Source organism: Ictidomys tridecemlineatus, unplaced genomic scaffold (genome assembly GCF_052094955.1).
Source record: "Ictidomys tridecemlineatus isolate mIctTri1 unplaced genomic scaffold, mIctTri1.hap1 Scaffold_57, whole genome shotgun sequence".
Lineage (NCBI taxonomy): Eukaryota > Metazoa > Chordata > Mammalia > Rodentia > Sciuridae > Ictidomys > Ictidomys tridecemlineatus.
The window spans coordinates 1,027,240-1,052,797 of NW_027523832.1; the positions used below are offsets into that span (position 1 = coordinate 1,027,240).

General features: G+C 37.0%; 1 protein-coding gene across 1 annotated transcript in view; it reads right to left on the reverse strand.

The window, feature by feature from the left end:
• Window positions 1-308: 308 nt before the first annotated feature.
• The window catches only part of LOC144374078 (mitochondrial inner membrane m-AAA protease component AFG3L1-like), a 65,594-nt gene continuing 40,344 nt past the window's right edge, over window positions 309-25,558 (reverse strand). The window contains exon 8 of the mRNA XM_078037026.1: window positions 309-417. Coding sequence (XP_077893152.1) covers window positions 354-417 — 64 coding nt within the window. The 3' untranslated portion in view covers window positions 309-353. The remainder of the gene's footprint in view (window positions 418-25,558) is intronic.

The window sequence follows — 25,558 nt, forward strand, 5'->3', positions numbered from 1 at the left end:
CACTATAGAATGGTAGAATACAGAATTACTGGTGTTCTGGTTCAAAATATTTTACTTTCATGTGAATTCATATTTGTAGAATTAAATTGTAGTAGAGGGGATGTGTTCAATGTTGATCTCATTCCACCTAATCAGAAAGAATAGGCTAAATTAATTTTATGATTCATAGGGTGGAGCAGATTTTGGTTACTGGTAATTGAACAGGTAGAGTCAGTATTTTTCAGTGAGTCATGTCATTGTTTCCAGCTGTTCATTCCCTTGTTGCATTCTGCGCCCAGCAAGGAAAACTGCACCAGTCCACTTGATTGGCAGTGTCATGAAATATGTTCTTAAATTTTGCTCCTAGTATTGGCTTACAGATTTTTCTCAACAGTGAGAAACATGCTGCTCTCAAAAATGAGATAGAACCTGCAATAGCTGAGACAATGCAAACAGATTAAAAACAATTTCAATATCTTACAAGGCATTTCTTAATTTTTCAATGCTTATTTTATTACATAGAATGCAACTAGTACCTGTAGTTACAAGTGTATCTTCCTATACTTATAATTCCAATCATAAAACCAAATTTGGAGATGTCAGTTATAAAAAAGGTAATTTTGGAAAAATAAATGGTAAACATCAAAAACTGTTTTTCTCTAGGCCATCCTTAGAAACTTAGTGAGGCCTTAAGTAAATTAGCAAAAGCCTGTCTTGAAATAAAATATTTAAAAAAATGGGTGGGAGGCTGGGGAAATATCTAAGTGGTAAAGTATCCCTGGGTTAAATACCCAGTACTCCTGCACCCCCAAATCTGCTTTTTTCTAAATAGTATGATGTCTCCACACAAATTACACATCTTGGAGGAAACAGCATAATCTGATGAACTACCTAGGTTCTAGGATTTGCTCTAGCAATGTTACTTTGGCCATATATCCATAGTCCCTTGATTTTAGTGCTTTACTTAGAGAAGAAATAATTAGGAAGCTATAGGGTTTAGTGTTTCTACAGGCAGTGTAGAGTTTACTTCTTCAATACACATTTAGGTAGTGAATGGAAAAGTTGAAAAACTGTAGGAATCATGGAAGCATTGTGGAAGTACCACATTGAGCTCATTATAACAAAAGGCTTGCATGTTTTAAGTTTGAATATGAGGGACAGGCCCAAGATCCAGAATTGACCCTGCTGCTGTTTGAAACAGTGGTACTCCTGTTGAACTTTCAGAAAAATTTACTTCTTTAAAAATCCTGTAATAAATTAATAAGCTCCTTGAAAATGAGCAGGTCATGAAAATCCTATACTTGTGTTTAAACAATGACAAAATGTACAGTTGTACTCTATATATCAACTTTCTAACATGAGTCAAGAAAACATCTTTGCAAATTTCTTGAATTTTCAAATGTCAGATCTCCAAGTATATCAGTTGAGACAAGATAATTGGAGATTTAAGAATTTTACCTAAATGTCCAATTTTGACTTTGGAGGTTCTTTTTTTCTTTTCTTTTCTTTATTCTTCTTTGTTTAAATATTGGTCTGTTATTTATTTGGTTGTAGTGATATTATATCATTGTACATATTAACTTTTTTCAGTGTACTTGTGTTTCATTAGCTTCTATCAATTAATAGTATTTTATTCATTTTTCTGCATTTACCATTACAAGAATATATTTGTTAATTGAATTGTGTGTATATTACACATATATTTTATTTATCAGAGCTATAGATGCTATAGGTTGTCATGTAGAAACACTACAAAGACTAAGAAAATAATAATATGAACTATATTAGAGAATAGTCAATGGATAAAAATGTGAGGTGGGCTAGGATGTGTAATGTTTACTAATGAGTAATTGTGTGCGGTTTTATGGGATTTGAAAATTTTAACATTAATGAAAGACATTTTAGGGGCTTATTTTTCCCTGTGAATTGAGAGGTGATTACATTTACTTCCAAAACGGTTTTTTCAAGGATCAATTATCTTGAAAGAAATGAGAAAATTTGTGGAGTAATGTGGAAGTACTAAGCAGGAGTGGGGGGAGGCTGAACACAGAGATGACAGAGCCAGGCTGGAGTTTGAGACTTCTAGACAGGGAGGGCTGTTAGCAGATGGTCACAAATATATAATTGCCTAATGATGACATACTACAAACCTGGCATATAACAAAGTTTCAGGAACCTGAAAGCAATGAGTTTCAGTAACAATGTGGAGGAAATAAGTCTTCAGAAAGCTACAGATGGTTTTTGGTTTTGTTTTGGTTTCTGTTTATTTTTTTCTTTTTTTACCAGTGATTGAACCCAGGGGCACTTAACTTCCAAGCCATATCTATAGCCTATCTTAATTTTTATTTTGAAATGATGTCCCTAAGTCACGGAGGGCCTTACTAAGCTACTGAGGCTGGCTTTGAACTTGCAACCTTCCTGCTTTAGCCTCCCATGCTGCTGGGATCACAGGCATGCACCACCAACCCTGGCTACAGATGTATTATTAAAAGGACTTTATTTGATCAGGTTTTGTAGGGTTTTGTGAAATTTATTCATATATTTATTTGCAGCATTTATGTGTAATTATCTTTATCTCATGAAACTGAGATTTACTAATTTTCTTTGAGACGTGAAAACTATAAAATGGATAGTTAGTAATTTAATTCAAGTTAATATAAATTAAATTTTTGTTAGCAAACAATAGCATTTCCCATAAAAAGATTCTAAGAGCAACCTAGATGTGGTTTCTTTACTATGGCATTTAGTAGATAGTCAAGAGCAAAGTAAAATTGTGAGGAAAGTGGAAGTAGCAGGGCAAATAACTTGCATAACTTAACTTGATAAAGTGGGAGTGTGTCTTAGAAAAAGTATTTAAACACAGCTGTATTCTCAAGCACCTTTTAACACTGTTCTCATAAATTCTGTCATAGCTGGTGACATCCTGGAAGTGTCCAATGCTTTGCCACCATTATCTCACTTCATTTCTCATTGATCCTGAGGTAGCATTATTGTCTGGAGTTTGAATATCAGGTTTCAGTGGCTTAAGAGGTTAAGTAACTTGCTAAAATTCACACAGCCATTGAATAGGAACTCATTTAACAGGTAAAATGTGAACTTAAAACCAAATGGTTTCTCCAGGTCATATGTTCTTATAGAACTGCAGCAGCTTCTAGCTACATGTCAGAATATCACAGCTTGTCTTTAACCTGGCAGGATTCACAATACTGCTTTTAATTAGCTAATTATAGACTTTCGTTTTCTAAATTAGCTGTTCTCACTCCTTAGGGTTCTGGAACTGTCACTGACTCTGCTCTGGAGACCCGGTCCCTGCTGAAAAAAAACTTACACAAAATTTATCATTTTTAATCCTCTTCCTTTAACTATAATTTCTTGACAATGAAGGTAAATTTAGGCAGAAACTAAATACATGATGCATAGTGTTTCGTGTGTCACTTTCTTCTGTCTTTATCTTTTGGCAAAAGCCTGGGGTTCATGTCAGTCCAAGTTATTTTATTGAAGACATTTGAAAGAAATTAACTGTGAATCATTATTGAACAGCAGTACATTACAGTTTTAAAAAGTACATACTTGAGTCAGACACCTGGGTTAAAAATCTCATTTCTACCAATCACTTCGAGTGTAACTTTGGACAAACTACTTCAATTGTTTATACTTCAATCTCTTAATCTCTAAAATTAGGGAAACCCTCTTCATAGGATACATGGAAAGTGCTTAGAAAAGGATGTGCCATATAAGAAGAATTGTAAAAAAATTAATACTGTTTCAGATTGTCCACCAGTTAGTGAGACTCGCTGAAGTGTGTGTGTTTTTAAAGTAATTATTTTTGGAATTTATCTTATTATCACAATTTATAATGTATTTAAAGAAATTAAAAATTCTCTTAGCACAGATATTGCAAATTATAAGGAAGAGATCACAATTACAGGTCAAGAAATTCCAACTGATATTAAGCAAGTCAAAAATATAAACCCAGTCATAGAACAACAATTTAAATATTAAGCAACCTTTTCATTTTTAGGATTTATTATTGTAGAATATTTATAAGGAGAGAGTAAATACAGGTAAGAATAATTTCATTGTGAAAATGAGTATATATTTGAGAGAATTTTTTAAGACCTTTTAATCTAATTACTAAAAGGTATTGGTTTGGTAAATTCCTAATGGCATGCTGCAAATACTTGTGTGAATATAAGACCACAACCGTAAAATAAATGAATATCCAAACTGTTTCTATTTTATGAAGACTCCAAAGGAACACTTCTAATTCCTAATTCTGCGGTTGAAACTTTAAATTTCCTTCATTTCTATCCTGAAGTATTTTCCTAGCTCATAAATGGTCTACTTATTTCTACTCATCCCACCTACAATTCATGTTCAACACTGTAGCCCAAATTTCTCTGATATATAAATCAGAGAGTACAACTCAAGCCTTCAAAATCTCCATTTTACTCCAAGCCAAAGTCCTTATCACAATCTACAAGGTTATACACAACCTGGCTCTTTCTGACCTTGTCTCCATTCATGCCCCTACTACCTCTCTCTGCTCCAGTCATGCTGGCCTCTTAGCTATGCCAGGAACATACCTTCCTCAGCATTTGGTGTGTGCTGTTGATTCCCTCAATACTTTGTAATCCATATTGTTTTCTACTGCACCAAAAAATGTTTCAGTCCTTCCTCAAAAGTACAGATAGCCCTTTACAGACCACCCTCCCAAACCATTTCCTAGTCTCCTTACCAGTTCTATTTTTTAATAGCACTTATTACAATCTAAAATAATCTATGTATCCCACCCACCCACTCACAATCTATAAGAATAAGGTGTGTTGTCTACGATGTTCAATGCAATCTCTCAAACTTGGCTAAAGCTAATATTCATTCTTGAATAAATGTCTTTGCTTGAGATTCAAGGAGTTAAAAATATTTTCTTCACTTGATTAAAAAATTTATATTTTAAGTGAATAGAGATATCAACTTCAGATAGCATAATTACTGTGAAAGCTATAAGATAGATAAAAATAAATACAGAGCAGTTAAGAGAAAAAAATAATATGAAACCATGAGTGCCGAATAAGTCTTTTAAACCATCATAACAGAATTTATCAAGTCAAGGGCCCTGTCACCTGGAGTGTATAATATGATGGGCCAAGTGTATGCTGACCCTTATGTTGAGCCCTATGGTATACCATGCATGTCTTTCCAAATAGTCACTTTAACCAAAAGATATGAGATTTTGCTTAAAATGGGCCACTGGAAGATAAATTCTAATCCTTCTAGAATGTTTTCTGTATTAGAAAGATATTTTTGTGGAAAGATTAGAGAGACACTTCTTTAGCACTACCTATGTTTTAGAGCTGAATTCGATTTACTTCATTAAATGTTTATTTTATTACTAAGGGCAAGAAAACCATTACTGAATTTGCTAGATTTCTTTTATTACTTCACTTTCTTGTATAGCATTTGTTAAAGATAGATTGGCTCTAATTTTATCAAGTTCCTAGAACAATGCAATACACATACTAAGCAATAAATGTTTAATTTATCCTTCCATATATGTGTGCCTTTCTATAGTAAGTTCCCTATGTTTCAAATAAATATTTTCACTTTCTTAATATTATATTTCCTCTTACTATTCATGTATAGAACTGCATAGAAATCTTTTATTATTTGTAATTTTACTTGGCAAAAATAGGGACTTTGTTGTGATGTTCAATGCTGTCAGGCTTATCAGAAAGATTGAAAACTATAGAATAGGCAAGACAATCTAAGAAAAGTCAAAGACCATAAATATTTTATATAGGTGGGAGTTTAACATCTTTTGGTTTTATTAGGCAGAATAATTATCCTTGTAATGCTCAATAACACAGGCAAGTAGAAATTATGGAAAGATGTAATTATATTGATTTGTGGGCAATTAGTTCAATTTACAGTAATTATCATGTTTTGCTTGTATGTGCATACATGAAAACAGCTAGGATGTGTTAATAACGTGACATTTTGGAAGAATACAGTTTTCAAGAATGTTAAAATCACTTTCCCATCCTCTACCTAATCTACTGAATGCCTGATGTCAACATGGCAATGGTGGAAACCCTGTGCCAAGAACATCACCTAGATAAATCTTAAATGCCCCCCAAAAATTCTTTCATCCAGTTTGGCATAAAAGAGTAAGTATAGACAATGAAAATAAATTCTCTGAGTTCCAGCTTTGTTACTCTAACCATATTACTTTGGGTAAGATATTTAATCTTCTTATGACCTGATGTCCCTATCTGAGGGAGATTAATGTTTATACACCATAGGATTTCACTGAGTTAATATCTGTACACATTCTAAAGAGTGTCTGCATGTACTATGTTAATCAGTAGACTTGGCATCCACAGACTCTTATGGCTCCCAAATTACCAGATAAGGTTCTTGTTGGCCTTTTGTAATATTAACAATAATTGTATTATAACATTTCTATGTTTTGTACTGGAGTATAAATTAACCCATTTCTATGGTGACTCTTGTTGATAAATGTCTCATCAAAGCATCATCATTCTTTCTTTGATTTTTAATGAGTTCTTTGTTTTAAGCAGTGGCAAAATAAAGCAAATAGAATCTAGACACCCAAGCAAATTATTTTTAATAAGTATTTTAAATCTATTAATTTTTGGCTTTATTCACATATCATGATAATTAAATTTTAAAAGTCATTTCAAGAATAATGTTAAATATTCTTCACAAAAGTAATTATTGATTCATAGAAATAGAAGTTACTGTGTTGTCACATTCTTGATTATATTTGGAATTTCATTTACTTTCAAGTAATGTAGCTAAATAAAGCCCAGATGTAAATTGCCAATTTTTCATTTCTGTGAATACGTCATTGTACAGATAGCTTGTATGGGATTTTCTACCCGAGAAAAATAAACTATAAATAAGTGGTTTTAAGGCATCATTTCACAGAAAATGGAGACTATATTCTGTGGAGTTTTGAATTTATATCCACAAGGTTCGATTTGTGAGTTGTTATTTCTTATACAGCACCTTGGAAGAACAGAATTGAAAGGCAGTGAAAAGAAAGACATTGAACTTGAATAAGATAGTGCATTGAGGAAAAAAACACAAGCAGCAGCTAATGCACCACATGTGTAAGAAATAAGAAATTTCATTAGAGGGTGATGGGATTGTTTAGGCAGTGATAAACAGGTTCAGCCTTGGAAGAAAGGAAGTGAGGCATATGCACTAGAGAACTCTCAAGTTCTATCTTTGAAGTAAAACTCTCCTGTTATTAAACAACACTCAGAAAGGTATTCTACATAATTAAAAGTCAAAAGGTGACAGGATTTCAGGGCATACATACACACACACGTGTGTGTGTGTGTGTGTGTATATATATATATATATATATATATATATATATATATATATATATATATATATATAGAGAGAGAGAGAGAGAGAGAGAGAGAGAGTATGTATTTATGAGTGAACAGAATACCCTTACTTTATCTTTATGTGGTGCTGAGGATTGAACCCAGGGTCTCTCACATGCCAGGCAAGCACTCTACCACTGAGCAAGAACCCCAGCCCAGAAATTCAGGATTTAATATTTTAATTAAAATATGTAAGCTTGGTTGCATCTATGCATATTTGTAAAGCTGCTACACTTAAAATAACTTCTATGAAATGATACTCTTCATGTAGTTCTCAATCTCACTGTGAAATCTCAAAAGCAAAAAAGAGTTAATTATAATGGTACTTGTGGATGTTAATATTCTTAAATTCCTACTCTGATGTTAACTTGAAAAAACCCTAAGTAAAACCTAGTTATGACATATGACCTTGTGGTAAAAATGAAAATTAACCCTAACTTTTCTACCAGCTTCTTTTATCAGATTGGTGATCATATATTTAACAAGTTCCCACCTATTGAACATGAACTGATGCTCAAACATATCAAATGATGAATTGAAAAGACAGAAAAACTTTTTTTTACTACAACTGTTTGTATGAAAAAAAGAACTGACACAAAATATGTGTGTTACTACAAAGACATGTACTCACTAAATGCATCTCAACAGAGCAAAATGTCATCAGAAGGCATTAGAAAAATTCCTTAAAAACCTGACTATTTCAGCTACACAGTTTATCTCTCATTTTAAGAAAAAAAACAACTGATAATTAAGTTTCCATGAGGCATTAGTAAGACACACTAGACAAAATATATCTCAAAGTATTTCAGAATAAATATACACTTTGCACAGCATGAAGGAAAATGCCAATGGAGAGTAATTGTACTTACTGGGAAATAGCGAACTAAAAAGTGAATTAAATGTGGACTTACAAAAATGGTTTCCATAAAAATGATTGATTTAAAATATGAAAGTTATTAATATACAACAATAAATCATTACAAATCAGCTAATTGTGATAAAATATAAGGTACAAATAAAATGCGTAAAAGATATGTATTGAGTGTAGAAAATAGACTTACACTGAAAAGTTGCAATTTACTCTTTTGGGGGATGAAAAAAAAAACAAAAGAAAACAGTGGCAGATAAAGTTCAGCACACAGCTTTTAAAATAATACATGTGTACTCCCCTTTAAACCAGGTGTTATGCTCTCTCCCTTCAACATTCCCACATTCAGGCCCGCCCCCACCCAAAGCTTCTCTTCACACTCACTCCTCTGTCAGGGTTCCACTACTTAAGCCATGTACCGGCCCTACATGAGTACCCAGAAACAGTACCCAAATGCCTCTGCCCCACTGCTCTGCAACCTCTGCCACACCCACCAGCTGCCCCCAAGAGCACCCAGGAACAGCACACTAACTCATGTCCCACTTCCCTGCCCTCACAGAACTCAGCACTAGTGCCCCCTCCAGGCCCTCCCTCCCAGCAGGCACAGTGTGCTCCCTCCCCACACACTAACTCACCCAGCCTCCAGTCCCCCTACACCTGTCCAGCCAGGGTTGTGCCCCCACAGGCCTCACCACATGGGTCTGCTCCAGTCATCACATCACAGCCACAGGCACTCTGTACCCCAACCCACACACTACCCCACTCAGCCTCTGGTCCCAGGACACCTCTCCAGCAAGGGTCTCACCCCCACAAGCCTCAGAAAGAGGGCCCTCTCAAGGCACCACTTCAGATTGTGCAATCACAGCATGCCCCTTCCCCCCACACATTACCCCACCCAGCTCCTACTCCACCCAGCTCTTACCCAAACCAGCTCCAGTCCCCCAATGCCTCTCCACCCAGGGCTGCAACCCCCACAGGCCTCAGCATGAATGCCCCCTCCAATAACTGCCTCTCAGCAGCAGGCACACTGCACCCCCTCACCACACCTTACCTCACTAAACTCCTACCACACCCAGCTCCAGTCCTCGAAAACCATTCTACCTAGGGCCGCATGCCACACACCACTGGGGACACTAGAGTCCTCCCTACCTGAGTCTATCTCCCAAGTCCACAACGGCCAACAGGAGGTGGTGGTGAGGGCCATGCTGCCCCTGTGGGAGGCTCCACACCCTCATCAGAAACTGTAAAGGAGAAAGAACGGCAACAGCACCTTCCCAGAGGGTGGCATAGTTGTGGGGTCAGTACTGGAGCAGCTCAGGCAGCCATCAGCACAACGGATCTCTGAGATTTGAAGGCACTAGCTTCTCCATCATCTGCAGGCCACTTTTAGGCTGCCCAGAAACCCACTGTGCAGATGCAGTTTGGACTAAGTCCCTGAATGTGTGCAATGAATGCACACAGTGAATGTGTGCAAACTGCATGTATATGTGTTTCAAGGGCAGGGCTGTGAGCAGGGATGTTCCCAGTCATTGCCTCATAGCTACAGACACAGTGTGCCCCTCCAGAGGTACTACCTCACCCATCTCTGGTCCCCTAAGACCTCTCCAGTCAATGCTGCGCCCCTACAAGCCTCAGGACAAGCGCCCCCTCCAGGCACCCCCTTGCAAGAACAGGAACAGGACATCCCTTCCCCATGCACTATCCCACCCAGCTCCTACCCCTCTGAGCTCCACCCCACTCAGCTCTACTCTCCCAATGCCTCTCCAGCCAGGGATGCACCACCATAGGCCTCAGCACAAGCACCCACTCTAGGCATTGCCTCACAGCGACAGGCACAGCGAGAGCGCTCCCCATGCACTACCCCATCCAGCTGCTGGTGCCCTGATGTCTCACCAGTGAGGGCCTCGCCCCCACAGGCCTCAGCAAGAATGCCCCATCCTGGCATCTCCTCACAGGTACAAACACAGTATGCCTTCTCCCCACAAACTACTCCACCCAGCTACTACCCCATCCAGCTTTGGTCCCCTGAAACCTCTTCAGACAGGGCCACATTCCCACAGGCCTCACCAAGAGCAGTCCTTCCAGGTATCACCTCACAGAGACAGGCATAACGTGCCCCCTTCCCACACACTTCCCCACTCAGTTCCTAACCCACTCAGGTCCAGTCCTCCATCCCTCTCCAGCCAGGGCAGTGCCCCCACACAGGCCTCAGCATGAGCACCCACTTCAGGCACCACTTCACAGAAAATGGCACAGCATGCCCCTACTCACACACTACCCCACCTAGCACCTACCCCACCCAGTTCAGTCCCCCAACACTTCTCCAGCCAGGGCCATATACATCACACACCGCTGAGGACAATGGAGCCCTACCTACCTGAGGCTCTCTTCCCAGACCATCAGGAAGGGTCTTAGGCACTTGAAGGAGCATGCCCCTCCACTGTCTGCTGGCCACTTCTGGCCACCTGGAAACTCATGATGCAGAAGCAGTTTGCTGTATGCACACCCAAGCATGTGTGCATCATGCATGCACCTGTGCCTTGAAGGCAGGGCTTTGCTCAGGCATGTTACCAGGCAATGCCTACCAGCAACAGTCATGGTGTGCATCCTCCCCATACACTACCCCACCCAGCTTGGGTCCCCTAGCATCTCTAGCCTGGGCCCTTCTCCCACAGACTCAGCATAGTCACCCCTTCAGTCATTGCCTCCCAGGGACAAAGAACGTCCCCTCCCCTGCACTACCCCACCCACTCCTACCCCAGGGAGCTCGTACCTTACCCACCTCCTACCCAACCCACCTCCTACCCAACCCTGCTCCTGGTTCCCTAAGAACTCTCCAGCCAGGGTCCCATCCCCCACAGGCCTCAGCAGGTCGCCCCTTTCATGAACCACTTCGCAGGAAGAGACCCAGTCTGCCTCCCCTCCATGCACTACCCCACACAGCTCTGGACCCAGGATGCCACTGCAGCCGTGGCTGCACCCCACAAACTGCTGGACACACTGGCACCCTCCCTACATGAAGTTCTCCTCCCAGATCCATGATGGTCAACAGGAGCATAATGGGTGAGCACCAGCCTGTCCCAGTGGGAGGCCTCAAATCCTCACCAGGAACCTCGAAGTGGTGAGGACAGCCTCTACATCTTACCAGACGGTGACAAAGCTGTGTGGCCAGGAGCGCAGCAGCCCGGGCAGCCTTCTGCAGGAAGAATCTCACCTACTTGAAGACCTATGTGCTCCTCCACCATCTTCCGGACACTTCTAGGCCGCGGGAAACCCACTGCGCGGAAGCAGTTTGCCGTGCGACCCTGAGTGTGTCAGTGCGTGCATCTGTGCGTGTGCCCTAAGGGCGCCTGTGAGTAGAGGGCGGGGCCATGACCTGCGATATTGGGGCTAGGCCACCTGGTGGACACAGGTCGAGCAGGAAACAGAGCGCCCTGGAGGATGGGAGGATGGCTTGTGTTGTGCAAGCTTCTTTCACTTCAGGGAGGCGCTGCCCAGGCGACGGTGCGAGGGGCCAAGATCCCTGTCTGCCAGAGTGCAGGAGGCAGCGTGGAGTCCCCTGGTGGTAGCAGTTGGGATTGATGCTCACCTTTTGCTGTTTGAAGCCAAGAGAGCACTCAGAACCCTCCTGGCTTCAACTCGTGGGAGGGCTGCAGTTCTGGCCAATGTAGCACTAGGCACTGAATAACTGGAGCCAAACTTGGCAGTGGGAAAGTTGCAGGCACCGATCCAGGGAACTGGTAGTGGTGACGTGATCGCTTGGTTGGCCATGACTGCTGAGGTTCCCTGTCATTTACAATTATATGAATGAATTTGGAAGACCATTTTGCTAAGTGAAAGAAACCATGTTACCACTTAGTAATTAAGTTATTTATTTATGTTATCCTTTCAACAAACTTTGAGTTCTCTTGTATGTCTGTCAAATAATGTGACTTGTGGTGGAAATAACCAGTCCACCTGCTCTGGTGACAAGGTTTAATCACAAAATTCAAGGAACTGAATGTTGAATCAGTTCTAAGTTTGTGCCAAGTCATCCCATGCTTTAATTCTCACCCTCACCTGTAGAATACTGCAAGCCTGGGCAAGCTAGTCTATGGAAGGATGAGAACAGTGAAACTCAGGCAATCTAAATTGAAGTTATCCTCAAGAATAGTCTAAAAATCTTAAGCAAAAAAATATGCTGGAGGAATCCCAATACTCATTTCAAATTGCACTGAAAAGACAAAACAACAACAATAAAAAGCATGGTAATCACAAAAAGTGTACACAGAAATCAGACTAGAATACAAGATACAGAGACAACCCACACTTAAATATTCATTTGATTCTTGGCAAAGGGCCCAAAAACATGGAATGGAGAAAAGACAGCTTGGCCCATGTTTTTATTGTGTGGCTGTGGTTCTTAAAGATTTAAAATATTTAAAATACATTTTAGATATTAATCCTTTATTGGGTATGTGGTTTGAAGTTGTTTTCTTTAATTTTGTAATTGCATTTTCATTGTTTTTATTGTTTCTTCTGCTGTGTAGAAGCTTTTTAGTTCCACTTCTCCATTTTAGTTTATATTGTCTGTGGTTTTGGTTTTATAACCCAGAAATTATATCCAAGAAAAGTTACTGACAAAAAACTCCTAATTTCTACAGTGGTTAATTTTTGGTTTCCTACACGGCAAGCATTATATTTCAGTCTTTAGTGACTATTGATGTGATTTTTTTATGATGTAAGAAAAAATTTAATTTTATTCTTTTACTAGTGTATATTCAATTTTCTTATTAGCATTTGTTACAAATATTGTCCTTTCCCCTTTGTGTCTTTTTGGAAACTTTGCTGAAGTTCACTTGGCATATATGTGTGTTTTATTTCCAAGTTCCATGTTTCAGTGTTACATATGTCTGTTATTATGCAAGGAAAATAATATTTTAATAAACTATGTAGTACATTTTGAAATCAAGAACTGTTATTCCTCCTTAAACATTATTCATTGTCAAAATTCATTTGGAAAATTTTGGCTTTTGTGGTTTTATATGAATTAGTATAAAAATAAATATTGCCTTTGCTATGTCTGTTGCAAAGGCCATTGGCATTGTGTGGAGGATACTATTGAATTTAAAATTAATTTGGGTGTTAGAGGTATTTTAACCATATCAACGCTTAACACAAAATCACAGGATGTTTATTTATTTGTGCCTGCTTTAATTTCTTTTATCAATGTTTCATAGTTTTCAGTGTACAATTTTCACCTTTTAACTAAGTCAAACCTGAATTATCTTACTGTTTTTGAGGCTATTGTAAATGACATTTTTTTTTTGCTTTTAGGGTTTATTGTTAGCATATGAAATGTAACTGAATTTTGTTTGTTGATTTCATATCTTGTAAACTTTCTGGATTCACTTATTTTGACAAAATTATTTTTAAATTCTTTAGGAAGAATCTACATGTAAGATTAAGTCATATGAAAACAGAGGTATTTTCACTTCTTTACAATGCAGATGTTTTTATTCCTTTTCTTCCACTATTTCTCTGAATTATACTACCAGTATTATATGGGAGAAAACTGATAAAGGTGGGCCCCCTTGTCTTGCTCATGATGTTGGAAGAAAAGCTTTATTTTTTATTGTTGATTATAATATTAGCTGTGGACTTTTCATATATTGATTTGATTATATTGAATTAAATTCCTACTTACTAAGTTTATTATGGGATTTTTTTTGCCATGAAAATATGCCAAATTTTGTAAATGTTTTCTCTACATCTATTTATATTCTTTCTTAATCATATGTTTGTTTAAATGTGATATATCATGTTAATTGGTTTCAGCATTTGTATAATCCTTTAATGTATGATTAGATAACTTTCTGCTGTTATTCTTTGAGAGATTAACATCTATTTTAATCAGGGATATTAATCTGTAATTTTATCTGATTTTAATACAATTATCTAACACTAGAATCAGGATAATGCTGTACTCATAAAATTATTTGTGTTATCTTATTTTCACTTTTCCAGAGGAGTTTAAAAAAGAATTGGCATATTTAAAAAATTAGGAGAATTTACCTGTGAATTGATCTGGTCTTGGGATTTGTCTGTTTAACTTGTTGTCATTTCTTATTTACTTCCCTTCCCTATTATTGGCATGTTCTATTTCTTCATACTTCAATATTGGAAAGTTGTATGTTTTTAGAAATTTGTCATTTCATTTTAGGTCATCTGTTTTTTGTTTTTTTGTATAATTTTCCATAACCTCATAGTAATCTCTGCTGCAAGATTTTTCCCCTGTGAAATCAATTAGAATGTTTTCTCATTCATTTCTGATTTAATTCATTTGAGTATTCTCTTTTGTCTCTTTTATTTTAATATAAGTTAAGTTTTATTAGTTTTGCTTACCTTTCTAAGAAAGAAAAAACCCTCTCACTGGTTGTTGAATTTTTCTCTATTATTTTATAATTCTCCATTTTATTTATTTGTGCTCAATTGTATTTTGTATATGAATGACTTTGTGCTTATTTTCCTGGTATGTTGCTCAGTATAGAGTGTTTGTCCAAATATGTGAGGCTCTAGGGTCTATCATCAGCACTGCACAAAATGATGATAATAGTAATATTAGGTTGGCTGTGTATATTCTCTCTTCTTTTTGTAAATTTACTGAATTTACTTGTTCTGACAAAATTTTCTATAAACTTCTTGGTTTTGCTACCTCTCTTAAGTTTCTGAGTTGGGTTTTGATTTTCATTTCTCTCAAGATACATTCTACTACACATTCTGATTTCTTATTTGCTACATTTGTTGTTCAGGAGTATGTTGTTTAATTTCTACTTATAAATTTCTACTTATAAATTTTTCCATTTTCATTCCTTTATTAGTTTCTGGTTTCATTCAACTGTAGTCAAAAAACATACATTATATACAGTGTCAAAGTTCTTAAATATTTACAATATTTTTGGGACATAACACATAATCTTTCCTAAAGAATGTTTTGTGTACACTTGAGGAAAAATGTGATTTCTTTCTTTATTGATGAGGTATATTGGTCTATATGTTTCTATAAATTTAATGTATTACTAACTGTTATTATGTCTCACACTTTATATAATTTATTGTATAATGATAATTGCATTTTATGGTAACAAAACTCACCATGTGGGATTTTACATTTTTATTTAAATTGGTGTTATAACATTTGTTGACATGAGAATGTGAGTACTTAAAAGTTTTTGAAGTGAAAGTTTACAAAGGAGTGGTTAAAGGTGAAAGTCATACTTCTCAATTTCAAAACTTATTATAAAGCATAACAAGGTTGTATAGGCATAAGGATAAATTTATAGATCAATGAATTGAATTGAAGGCCAGAATAAATACACCTCTATGTTCAATTAATTTCAACAAGGGTACTGAAGCCATTGAATAGGAGAAGAGTCTTTTCAACAAATGGTGCTGTATAACTAGACATTCCCATGCAAAAGAGGGAATTTGGACCCTTGACATCATGTCATATACAAAATTTTAACTAAAAAAGATTAAAATATAAATATAAAAATTAAAGCCTTAAAACTCTCAAGAGAAAAAAAAGAAATAAATCTTCATAAAATATAAACGATAAAAAAACTAGATAACTTGGAATTTATCAAAAGTGAAACATTTTGGGGTAGGGGGTGGTGGGCATCAAATGACTTTGTTCATATAGTGAAAAGATAACCCACGAAAAGGGAGAAAATATTTGCTAGTTATATATCTGGTAAGAGTCTATTATCCAGAAAAGTACTATTTCAATTCAATAAAAACAAACTACAAAAAAGTGGGTGAAGAACTTTAAGAGACATTTCTCTAAAGAAGTTATACAAATGGTCAATGAGCACATGAAAAAAATGCTCACTAACCATTAGAGAAATGCAAATTAAAACTACAGAAAATGCCAGACAGGATAGTCTCCTTTAGAATTGCTATACTAAAAAGAAAAAAAAACCACAATTATTGCAAAAAATTGTGAAGAATCTACCTGTTTATACTTTGCTGGTCGCAATGTAAAATGGTGAATTATTGATCCAGCTCTCAAGACCCCAAAATACTACTCTTGAATACACGTCAAAAGAACTGAAAAAAGATATGCCCATGGAAAAATGTGTACAAGAATATATACAACTTTATATATAATTATCAAAAAGTGGGGTTGGGGTTGTAGCTCCGTGATAGAGCACTTGCCTAGCATATTTGAAGCACTGGGCGTGATTTTCAGCACCACATACAAATAAATAAAATAATGATCCATATTTTTTTAAAAGTGAAAAAAATATTTCAATGTCCATCAGCTGATGAATGGATACACAAAATATGGCATGTGCATAAAATAGAATATTATTAAGCTATAAAAAGAAATCAAGTATTAATTCATACTACAACATGAATGAACATCAAAAATATGCTAAGTATAAGAAGCTTTTTACAAGAGATCACATATTATGATTCTATTTATTAAAATGTCCAGGATATTAAAGAAAAATTAAATTATGACTTTTGCAGGTAAGTGGATGGAGCTAGAGGATATCATGCTAAGCATAATAAGCCAAATCAAAAAAAAAAACAAAGATGAAATGTTTCCTTTGATAAGCAGATACAGATCCATTATGGAGGTGGGTAGGGAAGAATGAAGGAACTTTGGATTTGGCAGAGGGGAGAGAGAAGAGGGGAGGGGTTTGGGGTTGGGTAGGACCATGGAATGATAGAGATGGTATTATCCTATAATTATTCTACTGTCATATATAACTAATTAGAACAAGTTTTAAACATGTCCAAAATAGAGAATTCCACAGACAGAAAGTAGATGGTTGCTTGAATCACATTTTGAAGATGGCAGGCAATGGGGAGTGATTACCAGTGGGTATGGGGTTTCTTTTTGTTGTGATTGAAAATATTCTAAAATTGATAGTGGTGTGATTGCATGTTATGAATACACAAAAATTCTTGAATTGTACACTTGAGCACTGCCTCCTTTGTTGAATTGTATGTCAACTTTAAAATTTAGAAAAAGAGGATTCTAATCCAAATGTACTATTTTATCTGTTTCTAGTTAGTGAAATTACATATATATTTTTAGTTTCTTTATAACCCAATGCATTATCTAAGTTAGTTCCAATAAATATTTATCATTTTTTTAAAAAAATTAGTTTTAGATGAATACAATACCTTTATTTTATTTATTTATTTTATATGTGGTGTTGAGGATTGAACCCAGTGCCTTACATGTGCTAGGCAACTGCTCTACCACTGAGCCACATTCCCAGCCCCAACATTTATAATTTGTAAAATAAGTAAAACGTTTGAATTGTTAATTTTAAATATGGCAATTTTAATATTCAACTTATAAAAGAAAGGATAAAAGTAGTCACACACTGTACAGCCTTGCAACATAAGGGTATAATACTAGTAATGGAAAATGGAATAAAATGAAAATAAGTATGCAAAAGTGATAAAAATTGGCATGAATTTATTGTAACATTTTTGATAATGTTTATCTTTACAAGTATGGGAAATGGCCACATTTGCATCACAAATTAAATTGGAGTTTTATTTGACATTGAAAATGACAACATTTTCAGGGACAGGTGCCCTCTTTTACTCTTCAATTCTTTATTGATTATGATTCCCCTAATTTCTTCCTAGAATTTTTCCTTCTCCTTATCTTTCCCTTTTGTTCAATCTGAGTTTTCTTTTTTCTAATTGTGTTACTTATATCCAAAATTTTTCATTTCCTCTAATGGTCTAAAGATTTTAGTTTATAACTTTGAATATTATTTCTTAATAATTTGAACTTTTAATATTTATTCAGCTTTTTAAATTTTGTTTCTTTTATTCTTTTGACTCTTTAATTATTCAGTGGTGAATAAATATCACATTTATTTTTATCTCAGTTTTGCATACTAAATATTCTTTCCTAATTTATTTGATTTCATGCTTATTGCTTTTCGATTTTAAATTTGCTATATATATTTAAATTCGTTATAGATCTCATTATTCTTCTCTTTTTCATTCTTGTTAAAATCTGGCAAAAGATAAAAGTTCCTCTGATTCAGTTTACACACACACACACACACACACACGCACACACACACACACATTGTGACACCCTGCTAGGTGACACACACCTCCAGGGTCCCCGGGTGTGCAGTGCCCTTTGGTGGAAGAAAGGTCCCCGCTGGGCAGGAAGGTATCTCATGGAGCGCATTCCCTGAAGTCTTGGGCAACAGCGAATCCTCCTAATGCTGCAAGGCCAGATAAGTGGCTGCTACCTCTTTTGCACCATTTCACCTGGTGACATGGGAGCACCATTGGATGATCTCCACTGCACACTCGCCTGTGTGCACCACTTTTAGCTCCACCTGGGTGCCTTCACTCCTCTAGAGAGTGTGTCTGTGACACAGAAGAGCATTCTTCTCGGCAACTCTGGGATCAGCATTAGAGCCGGCTTTCTGGAAGCAACAGTGAGTCCCTCCCTGTCCCCTCGCTATCCGCCCTGGGCTACTGGGCCAGGCCTCTCCAGGCACCTTGAAGCTTCATTCTGAACCTAAGGCTGCGGCCCTGGGCGAGCATCCTATGTCTCTGGCGGCTTTCTATATCCCTGGGGACTCTGCTCCAGGAGCCCTGCTCCTGGGGTCTTGATCTCCTGGATGGCTTTCACCTCCCCCTTCTCGGCAGAAAACAGAGCCTAGCAGGCCCATGGAGACTGGCAATCCAGGTGCTAGCAGGGCAACTGGGCATGCACAGAAGCTAGGCAGGTTTGGCTTGCAAATCAGACAACTTGTGAATTACTAGAGTACTAGGAGAAGGAGGCGAAGAGGAGCAGGTCTGTGGTAGTTATGACCACCATCACAGGGAGTGAAAAGAAAGTGACCAGAACACTCAGAGAAAGCAAGAGCTCTGTATTGTGGCAGTGTCAGATTCACAGGAAAAGAAAAAAGAAAGAGCTGGAAAAGAGAGAGAGTGGGGGTGAAAGAGAGAGCAAAGTGTGTGTGTGTGAGAGAGAGAGAGAAGATAAGAGGAGAGGGGAGAGTGAGAGAGAGGGGAGGGGTCTGCCAGGAGAGTTTTTATAGCCAAAATCAAATGGGTTATCTGGTTGGAATACAGTGGATCATGCAGTAGTTGCTAAGGGGGTCATCTTCTGCCTTCAGGCAGACCTGGCAGGGGTGAGATGTGGGTTTCTGTTGCACCAAATGGGGTGGGGGATGATTTTTCATCCTTGAGACAAACAAGAAATAAGGAACCAGATGGATGGGGTTTGGGTGTTAGCCTGCAGCTAACAGGGAGAGGAAGATTTCTTACCACTTAGAGTGTCTTTGGTTTGTTTTTGGAAAAGGAAATACAAAATAAAGAAAACAAGGAGAAGGGAAAAAGCTAATAGGAATGGGTGGGAGGAGGCCTGACCAGAAATGGTAAGAGCATGCAGGGGAACCAGGGGCATAGGGGGGAATGGCTCTTCCCAGCCCAGATCACTGCTATTTGTGCAGGTGCCTGGGCTGCTGCCTGGAGGAAGCCACAGCTGCACATGTGCTGAGCACTCTTGGAGGCAGGGGCACCCACCAAGGGGCAAGTCAGAGCCATACCTGTTCCCATACAGTTCCTTGTTTCACAAAGATTCCAGCAGGGTTCTTAGAAGGCAGGCATGGAAGCGTGACACCTCATAAGGGACTCAAGAGCCTAAGGACAGTGGCTTCCTGATTAATGCCAAGAGGCAGAAGACCAAGATGTGGTAGACCTGATAACCCTGGCGTTTTGAGGAAGCTTAGAGAACTGGCATGGGAAGGCCACCTGGAGCTAAACTGCCAGGTCAGGACTGCTCTCACCACCCAGCTCTCAGAAGCAGGTGGTGGTAGCAGGTGACCTATTTCTTGGCTTATCTCCTTATTAAAGGAGGAAAACTTTTTCTGTGCTAGTAAGAAATATTTTTTCTATAGGAATTAAAATAAGGAACTGCAGATGGTACCAAAATGGCTGTTCTATTGAGGCTTGGGGTAGGGCTTGAGCCTCAAGAAAGACTTATGCTGTGGGATTGAAGCTCCCCAACTGAGGGTGGGAAATTCAGACGTGACAAACAATGGGATATATCTGTAATGGGACATGAATAAGGCAAGAGGTGGCCAGGCTATAGATGAGATTACCTCACCCAGCAAACTTTTGCTTAGATTTTCTCTCTGTCCCATGTGGGATCCAAGGCAAAAAGCATCAGGTTTGGTGAAGCTCATAAGCTGTGTACATGTGTTTGTGTGCATGTCCATAGTTGTATGCAGAATGCCAGTTGGGGTTCTTGTTTGATTTTTTATGTTCTTTAGGAAAGCACCCACGTCAACCTCCTGGAGGAGCTGCTTGTTTGAATTACACTTTAGGGATGGAAGAGGGAAATGTGGCTCTTAGAGTAATGCAGATAAAGGTTCAGTGTTGTTACGCTTTTTGACCCACCCAGCCAGTCTATACTTGATTAGCTGTGGCTACTGCATTGCACTTGATCTCCTCTCTGGAACCCTCTGCAGTCACAAACTCCTTACAGCAAGGCTGATTTCTGGTTGTTTTTAAAGGGTGGAGGTTTGGAGGGGGAAAATTGACTGGAGCAGTAGATTCTTCTTGTCTACTTGGCTAGGTGCATGTTGAAGTTGTGATCTTGATCTGTGTGCTTGGGCATGCGTGCCACTTGCTGCATGCAGATTGGAAGTGAAGAGAAAGCAGGACTTTGGGCATTGATTGCACCCAAATGAACAGATGCCAGGCATGCAAACCTTCATTTGCATACAAGTATGCAAATGTATGAACCTGTTGGAAATTCATGAGGATATGTGCTGCCTACATCATGCTGCTGATCATGTTTGCAGTGTGAATGGATGGGTCTCCTTGGGAGAAAAATGTATGTATCAGAGCAACTGTGTTGTTAAGCAGACTGACTATTTCACAGTGTGCTTTGCATAGACCTTTATTTCTCCCTTGGCTTCTGAATTCCAAAAAGGCAAATAACCTATGCCCCATTTTAGCCTTTTTTTTTCTGGGTTACTATTTGAAAAGAAAGAAAGTGTGGTTCATAATTATGTAGACCAAGTAATTATATATTGTGAGATCATTATATTCTGTGAACCATTTATGACTATTTCGTATGTTTGAAACATTGCCTATGTATTTGCTTTAGAGAGAGATCATGCATCTGTAAGTACTTTTCCAAAGAGAGAATGAGGAATCTAGAACAAATATGTACATGTGGACAGAATTGTTGTGGCCACAAAATTTTTTAAAAAATGAATTCTTTCTGTTTCAAATACCATAGGATAGATTTGATATGGGATGCACCCTCTTGTTATGGAAGCCAATATTGCAAGATACACATGCATATGGAACATGTCTTCCCCTTCAGTGTGTGTTCCAACACAAGTGGTTCCCATCCCATGCTTCTAACATTAAATAGCCTGTCTATAGGTTTTCTTTGCATAGTTCATCTCCATTCAATGAATATATATATATAGATAGATAGATAGATAGATAGATAGATATAGATATAGATATAGATATAGATATAGATATAGATATAGATATAGATATAGATATAGATATAGATATAGATATAGATTGTTTTTTTATTTTTTATAATTAATGACTGTGGAGCTCCAAGGCATTGTATTTTTGAGGGGGTTTCCATATTGAAATAAGCTTACATTACTAGTTGAAAAGTAATTATGTTATAGGTCTAATTTAGATGCTTTTTGTATGCTGGTTATTGTGAGATTGAACATAAATGTAAATAGTGATGATGAAAGTTTTTCCCAATAAAGTTGGATAACAATTCAAATGGGCTTGATAGGTGAAAGGGATTCTAGAATGAAAAGGAGACTTACAAAAATCTTTGTTATGGAAAATTACCATGGGGAAAAAGTGCAAGTTGGGAAAATTAATGAATGGAATTGGTTAAGATTTAGAGAAAGATCAACTGTTATAATAAAAGTTTTGTATTAAGCACACTTGAAACTTTTTTTAGAAAAACTTAATTTAAAGATTAGAGAAATATATGAATATGCTTTACCCTCTTTCTTCCTGGGGAGGGGGAATACTAAAATATCACTTTATTTATTTATTCTAAATATGTGTACACCTTTTGAATGGAATTTCAAATTAGAAATAATTCAGTATTTAAAGACATCTATTTCAGATATTCCTAATTTAATTTTTAGACATCAACACAGAATTAATTTATTAATTCTAAGTTCCATAGGTTTCCCTCTTAACCACAGACAATTGGAAAAATAGAGCAAATTTCAGACTCTATACAAATGAACATGATGAAGAAAAAAATATAGGCTACAGATTTTGTTATAACTATTTGTCAGAGGATAACCAGATCTAACAAACAGGTTTTCCTTTTTTAAAAATCTTTTTTTTAGTTTTACATGGACACAATATTTTACTTTATTTATTTTTATGTTGTGCTGAGAATTGAACACAATGTCTCACATGTGTGAAGCAAGCACACTCTCACTAAGCCACAACTCACTCCCAGTTTTTCCTTTTTGATAGAATTTTAATTTCTCACCAAAGATTCATTTCTGAATTAAAATATAGATTCGATGCCACTACTTCTTGATTTGAAATGAAGTGGCATTTTCTAGACTATAATGTGTGCTACATTAGCTAAATGTTTTCTAAAGGTTTGCAAAAATGTATCTACATTTAGGGGTTGAAATAGAAGTTCTAAAAGTCATTTGCCTGGAGCAGCAGGGCAGTGGGACACTTAAGGGCACATTACCCCCTTGGAGAGGACTCTGGTTAGATAGGTAGTGTATGCCCTTTTGAAGACTACACATTGCCAAATCGGAGTCTTCCTTTATTTATTTACTTATTTTTTTAAAAAAATTCAGGTGACAATTATGCATCTTTATGGGGTACAGTGCATTTATACACTGCATCATGATCAACTGAGGATATTTGGTGAGATGTTCATTTCAAATATGTTTCATATATATATATATATATATATATATATATAGTAGATGAACACACAAATGTCTTTATTTATTTTTAATGTGGTGCTGAGGATCAAACCCAGCGCCTCACATATGCAAGGCACTTGCTTTATTACTGAGGTACAGCCCTAGTCCAACGTGTTTCATTTCTTTGTGTTAAAATTCCTCAAAAGCCTCTCTTCTAGCAGTTTTGAATTATACCCTGCAGTTTTAGAAATACTGGTCATTCTGCAGTTTAATAGAAAACAAGGCCTTTTTTCTCTGTCTGGCTGTGGCTTTGTACCCACTGGCCAACCATTCTCCACCCCTTCTTCTTCACTCCTATCCTGGTCCAGGTCTATGATAAAAACTATCATTGAGCCTGTCTTTAAAAATGCAAGAAGAAATGCAAACTCTCTGTTGCTAGAGCCTCTGTGTTTTTAAGAGAGGCATAAAATTTATTTTAGGATGACTTTTACTAATGTTTGAATATCATTTTGTAGTTGAGTTTGTGTGCATGATATATAATATATAAAATATATTTTAATTAAAAATACATTGAATGTGATACAAGATTCCCAAGTTTCAGACCTCTCTGGTGGACAGCCACTTTTTAGTGTCTGAATTAAGGAACAACATCTGTATGAATGACCTATAATATTGTGCAAACAAAGTCATCTTTCTTGGACCATGCTATGTGTCTTAGAAGCAATTGGTGATTTTGAGCAAATGAGTTGTTCTTATTTTCAGGTGAAATATGGGGGCTTTCCTTAGGATTCTCTTGTTAATGCCTTCAAGCTTTGAAAGTTTTTAATTCATGAAACTACAATTCTTTAAAATTTATTTGCTTCTTGGAAAAACAAATGAACTCACCTTTTTCCATGCATGTTTCTTCACTCTCAGTGTTTTTCAGGGGAAATTTCTAGTGCTATTGTTGTTGCAGTGGGACAATGTTTCAATTTTGAGAAGGAAGACACTGCCCATGATCATCAGTCATTTGGGTGGTTGATTTCCTTGCTGCTGATTTGACATTAAGCCTCATTTATTTTATAGAATGGTGGTTTATTGGAAGGAAGAGAAAATCCAGTGTGTAGTAAGCATGGGGTGGCAACTGAAATAGGTCCTGAAGGAGGGATGGTATTTTAGAAGTACAGATGGTATGATGAAAAATGGCATGAGATGAAGGAGGAGGGAAGAAAGTGAATGGCAAGATACATAGCCACACTGCAGTCTAAAGTCCTGCATTGCTTATCTCAGGTGTTTTATTGCCTCTGTGAACACAGAGACACTTCTTTCTGCTGTTCATGGTCCAATGTCTGCCTCAATAAACCTTTTGATTTGACTGGATTTGACTTTCTAAGTTGCCCAGCTCTCAAGAGAATTCTTTTGAGTACAGTCCACTGACTACAGTTATGTCCATACTAAGAGCTCCTTCCCAGCCTTTCATAAAGACTGAAATTTTCCAAAGAGAGTGGAAAGATTATGCTTTTCATAGATTTGATCATTTGGAAATACAACTTGTCAAACATTTGGAGTTTGCTTTCAGTTAGTGATGATAAATGCAGTGGGATCTGAAGTTTGGCATCAGAAAATCACAGGAATATATATATATATATATATATATATATATATATATATATATATATATATATATATTTAGTTTATCTTCCTAATATTTTGAAACATAGTTGTAGAAAAATAGATAAGATTATATATGATTAAAGCTTTCAGACTCAGGGATCCTCTGATCTGTTTTGTTCATATATCCTAGCATTCAATAAAAATGTTAACAATGTCCACATTATCCATCAAAGTGTGAAAGGGGATCAATTTCTTACAAAATTCAAATACCTTAAATCTCTTTCCTCTACACTGCATCATTTTAATGATCTTTTTTTTTTTTTTTTTTTTTTTTTTTTTTTTTTTAGTTCAAAAATGCTTTATTATCTCAGGAAGCTCACCTCTGCAGCACACTCTTCACTTTTCCCTCTTCTGAAAATGTTTTCTTTTTTTTTTTTTTTTTTTTTTATTGGTTGTTCACAACATTACAAAGCTCTTGACATATCATATTTTCATACATTAGATTGAAGTGGGTTATGAACTCCCAATTTTCCCCCCAAATGCAGAATCACATCGGTTATACATCCACAGTTTTACATAATGCCCAATTAGTAATTGTTGTATTCTGCTACCTTTCCTATCCCGTACTATCCCCCCTCCCCTCCCCTCCCTTCTTCTCTCTCTACCCCATCTACTGTAATTCATTACTCTCCTTGTTTATTTTCCCATTCCGCTCATAACCTCTTATATGTAATTTTGTATAGCAATGA